The sequence below is a fragment of the Echinops telfairi genome, unplaced genomic scaffold (assembly GCF_000313985.2).
Source record: "Echinops telfairi isolate 266 unplaced genomic scaffold, ASM31398v2 ScPeMD7_7425;HRSCAF=8463, whole genome shotgun sequence".
In the NCBI taxonomy this organism is placed as follows: Eukaryota; Metazoa; Chordata; class Mammalia; order Afrosoricida; family Tenrecidae; genus Echinops; species Echinops telfairi.
This window is the reverse complement of record NW_022111325.1, coordinates 964,306-968,836: the sequence shown is the minus strand read 5'-3', so window position 1 is coordinate 968,836 and position 4,531 is coordinate 964,306. Positions and strand designations below refer to the sequence as shown.

Below are 4,531 nucleotides of genomic sequence, written 5' to 3'. Positions count from 1 at the left end.
GTACCGCTGTGCATCATCTGGTCTAACCAGGTCTGCAAGGCAATATTGGGGTCCTGGTAGTTGGGGGGAGGGCATTTTATTTTCAAGACGATGCTAGCCATCATATTTACTGCCTTTTGAGCCATGTCTCTTTGAAATGGTCCATGTTCGATAACAAGCAAGCTCATCCCCATAATCCCAAAGGCAGTCATTAGGACACTTAGCGCCTTTGTGAAGATAAAACGCATCCGTAATTACCGCTGGTTACACATGGCGACAAAGGCTCTACAACTCCTCCCCCATCCAGTGTGGAGTGGCCTCCTGGAGCGAGGCCAGCAGCCAGCATCAGCCCTCAGACATGTGAGGGGGGCCATCAGGCCAGAACCCGGCTGCGCTACTGAGAGATGCAGGCGAGACAAGCGGAAGCACTGCCTGGTGCTTATGCTCACATCTGGGGCCCTGTCGGTGGTTGCTGCTTTGAGCCACTGGTTTTGAGGGGGACCCTCACATTTGCATCACACTGGGTCAGCTGACAGCGTAGCAGAGCTGACCCAGCCCCCCGCCCGTCCCTCCACGCCACCACGTACCTATCCACGGAACGCTGACGACCTCCGGGCTCCACTCGCTCCACAAGCCGTGCCTGAACTCCTCCTGGGCGCGCACCTGGACCACGTGCCGCTGGCCTCGCAGGGCGTCGCAGATGGTGGTGTGGTGGCTCTGCTTCTCCGTGATCTGCGGGCAGAGGCGCGGGGCGTGCTGCCGGTCACACGGCTGCGCGGCAAGACGCATGCCTGGGCCACCTCCTGCCCCTTCCGGTCCCGTGGGTGACCTGGGTCCCGTGGGTGATGGGGCTGAGCTGCTTCGGAGGCTCAGTGGGATGGGGCGGCCCGCTGGGCCCCAGCCCGCCCATCTCATTTAAATTAACCCTCCCTTATAAAGGAAGCCACTGAGGCTCCCCGAGGTCACGGGGTTGATTCCAGGTCGTTGGGTTAAGGGTGGCACTGCGAACCTGGGGGTGGAGGGGTGGGCCGTTTGGGCCCACCAGTCGCTCTGCGGGAGCACCATGAGTTCACCTCCTTCCATAAGGAGTCACAGCCTTGCTGACCAGTGGTGCAGGTCTCCTGTCTTCTACTGAGTCCAAATCGGTCCCACAACCGGAAGTTTGTACCTGGAACCCTGCTTCTTCTTCCTACCCCCTTTCTACGGCCCTCGAGCATCCAGGGGCAGTCTCCGGTCCAGAGTGATGGGGGAACTTACCGTCAGGAACGTCTTTGACTGCTCCACCCGGTATCGGATCTCAAACCGCAGCCGGTAGAAAGTAGAGTTCCAGGAGGGGGGATCCTTCCAGGTGACCATGAGCCTGTGGGGCTTCCCGACCACGGGGGTGACCTTGACGTGGACGGGCGGGTCGGGCAGCACTGTGGGAAAGGTAAGACAGCACGAGGCCCTTGAAGACTCGGCCAGGCCCCGCCCCCAGCACGCTTCCCACGCATACCACGCCCACCTGGACACGCCCACCCGCACCTGCCAGTCTCCAAACCCCGCAGCCAGCCCCCTCCTAGGCGCCCCTCACAAAGTCTACCCGACTTCCAGTTCCCCGGGAGCCCGTCAGACTCATGGTCCCGTGTGCCGAGAACTGGACTCCAGCGCTTTCAGCAGCGTTCCGCGGAGGATCACCAGGCCTGTCTTACGAGGTGCCTCTGGGCGAGTTCCAGGCTCCAGCCTTACTGTCAACTATGGAGCACTTAACTCTTTGCCGTTACCCAAGGGCTTCTATTACGTTTTTCAAAAGCCACTGGAGGGCGAGGGGTCTAGGGAAAAAAGGGAGAAGATAAGTCTCGCTTACGGACTCCGAAGCCCTCAAATGTTTGGATCCTGCTGGCATCACTGCCGACGCTGTTGGTGACGCACAGGGACACCACGTACAGTGAGCTGTCTGACTGTGGAACCTTCAACGGGCAGGAGAATATGCGCCGCTGCTGGGAATACTGGCATGCCTTCTGGAAGCTTAGGGTCAGAATTTGATGGTCTCTGGGGATAAAACAAGGGCAAGGTTGGCATAGTGGTCCCTGCACTTCTTCAAGAAGGGTGGGATGGTCCGGACCTCACAGTCAACCGGTGAAGTCGAACACTGGGCTTCAAGCCCAGCCCCACCACTGCACTAGAAAGGAGGTTCACAGGAACTAGCACTTCGGGTTGTGGTTATGGCTGAGAAATGTGTGAGCAGCCAGCACCCACAGGTGAACCTGAGAGTTCCGTGGCAGATGTGTGCCGACCGCCTGCTCATGCCAGTCCTGTGTCCTTGGCACTGCCTAAGGAAGGCTGACAGGAATCCAGGAGGGCCCCAGCCAAGCCTCACGGCCACTAGCACACTCACAGAAAGCCTGCCTGCCCTCCGATGCCTGCCTGCAAATGCCAGTGCAGGAGCACCACGTACTGGCCTGGGTGGCAGGCAGGAGAGCGCACTTCCGGCACAGGAGAGCGCAGGGCAGGCTCCGAGGTGACTGGAGCCTCCCGGGTGTGTCAGATGGCCTGCGATCTCACCCACTTGTGACGCGTGTAGGCCAGCGGTCTGACCATGCGCCACCGGCAATTCGTTTTAAATGGATGCACCGTCTCTCGAGGTTGCAGATAGAAACTGCTCAGTGGCACCCACTTAGGGTGATGCCCAAGGCACGTGGCGGGTGAGGCCTCCATGAGCCCACCTCCACACTCACCCTAGCCCTGGCTGCTGAGGTGCGTCACCAACCTCTGACTCTGGGCCTGGTCTGCGTCCAGCCTGTGGAAGGCTTTGCCTCTGGGGAAAGTTGACCAAAGCCTCCTGCTCTCCTCCCTCGGGCACCAGCCAGGCGGCTTCCCTCCCACCTAGTACGACCCTGAGAACATGGGGATCCTCAGCTGATAGACAGGTGCGGCCACCACTCCAGTTTCATTCCCCTGGGTGTCTCCCAAAGCCCCCTGGCACGGCACCTAGTCCACAGCAGCGCATGCTTGTTGAACCAATGAGCAAGCAGGCAAAGCCACAGCGAGGGGGGGTGGGGGTGGTGATGGGCGCCCCACCAGGCATAGGCTTCTCTGTGTTTTTGGAGACGGTGGGCCTGGGAGGATTCTGGAGCTCAGCATGGCTGGCCACCACGGATACAGACACACATCTGCAGCCCACGTGGAAAGTGGACGCTCCTGCCAGCACAGAGGCTGGGACGTGGGAGGGTGTGTGCTCAACACCTGGTTCTCTCCCTTTCCGAGTGTCCTAGCTGAGGTGTCCACTGGCTACGCTGTCCATAGGCTGGTCTGGGAAGCTGTCAGGCCCCGGTGGAACTTCTTAGCTGGAGAAGAACATGCGCCAGGGGCCTGAGGCGCCCACGGCGCTGGGTTATGACTTCTAGTCATGTGACCGTCCTGACGGCAGCTGCATGGCTAGCAGGTGGGACCTTACATATTTCTGCATAGGGACCAGGACCTGAATATTACTACCAGGCCACCTAGAGCCTCTGTAAAGATGCCCGCCAGAGGATGTCAAGCCATGCCGCGGCAGCTGCCGCTCTCATTGGATACTCTGATGACCTTGAGTCTTGGATGGAGACAGACAAAACTGAAAAGAAAGTGTGTCTGCTCTCAGCACCTTCCACCCACCTCTCTGCCTAGACCTTTCCCAGGACTCTCCCCTCTGCAGAAATGCTTCACAGGACCCGCAGCCTCCAGGGTAACTGTGATTTCCTGTCCCACCACCAGTCTCCTCTCCACACCGCACCCCACCAGCACAGCCCCCTCTGGCCTCTGTAATGGAACTAGCTCGATTGGTCCAGCTCAGGACACTGATAACTGCACTTTCTTCAGGACAATGCCCAACACATTTAGACTGTGCATAGAATGGTACTAGAGGTCTCAGAATCCCAGCAGAACCCCCTACTAGCTAGTTGTTCTTAGACAGGCTAATGACCCTCTGGGAACCTCGGTTTCTTCTGCTGGTAGGTCAGAAGGCTGTCAACTATGGTCCAGGTCTTATAGTTGATAGTTCAAGTGACTTAATGGGGCAAAAAGGGGACCTGGTGTCATACTGGGTGAAGCATGGAGTCGCTAACCCTAAGATCGGCAATTCAAAACCACCAGTCATTCCACGAGAGAAAAACAAAGCTTTCTACTCCGGTGTAGTCACAGTCTCAGAAACCCACACGGGGGCTGTTTCGCCCTGTGTTATAGTCGCTGAGTCAGAATCAGCTCAATGGCATGGACTAATGGGTGCCCGTGTTGTTGGCATGGGTGAGCTCAGTAACATAGATCTCATCTCCCTCTCTCATCTTTAGAATCTCTCTGCCGCCCCACCCCCACCCCCACCCCCATCCTAGTAAAGATGGGACAGAGACAGACAACGCCCAGCCCAAGATACTTACAATTTCCTCACCAACAGCAGGGCCTTGGTCGTGGGCGAGGGGGTGCTGTGGGGACTCCACTCACACCACACACTGTGGAAGGGGCTCTTCCGGGAGCAGAAGAGGTGGGGCTCTTCAGGGGGAGCTGAAACGGCAGCGCAGAGCAGGTCTGAGGGGGCAGC

The 4,531-nt window shown here is 58.5% G+C and overlaps 1 protein-coding gene across 1 annotated transcript in view; it reads right to left on the bottom strand.

Annotated features, from left to right (window-relative positions):
* Nucleotides 1-4,531, bottom strand: part of IL6R (interleukin 6 receptor) — a 62,121-nt gene that overhangs the window by 31,146 nt on the left and 26,444 nt on the right. The window contains exons 5-8 of the mRNA XM_045298347.1: nt 4,371-4,494; nt 1,826-2,010; nt 1,237-1,397; nt 567-711 (exon numbers count right to left, since the gene is read on the bottom strand). Of these exons, the coding sequence (XP_045154282.1) occupies nt 567-711; nt 1,237-1,397; nt 1,826-2,010; nt 4,371-4,494 (615 nt within the window). The remainder of the gene's footprint in view (nt 1-566; nt 712-1,236; nt 1,398-1,825; nt 2,011-4,370; nt 4,495-4,531) is intronic.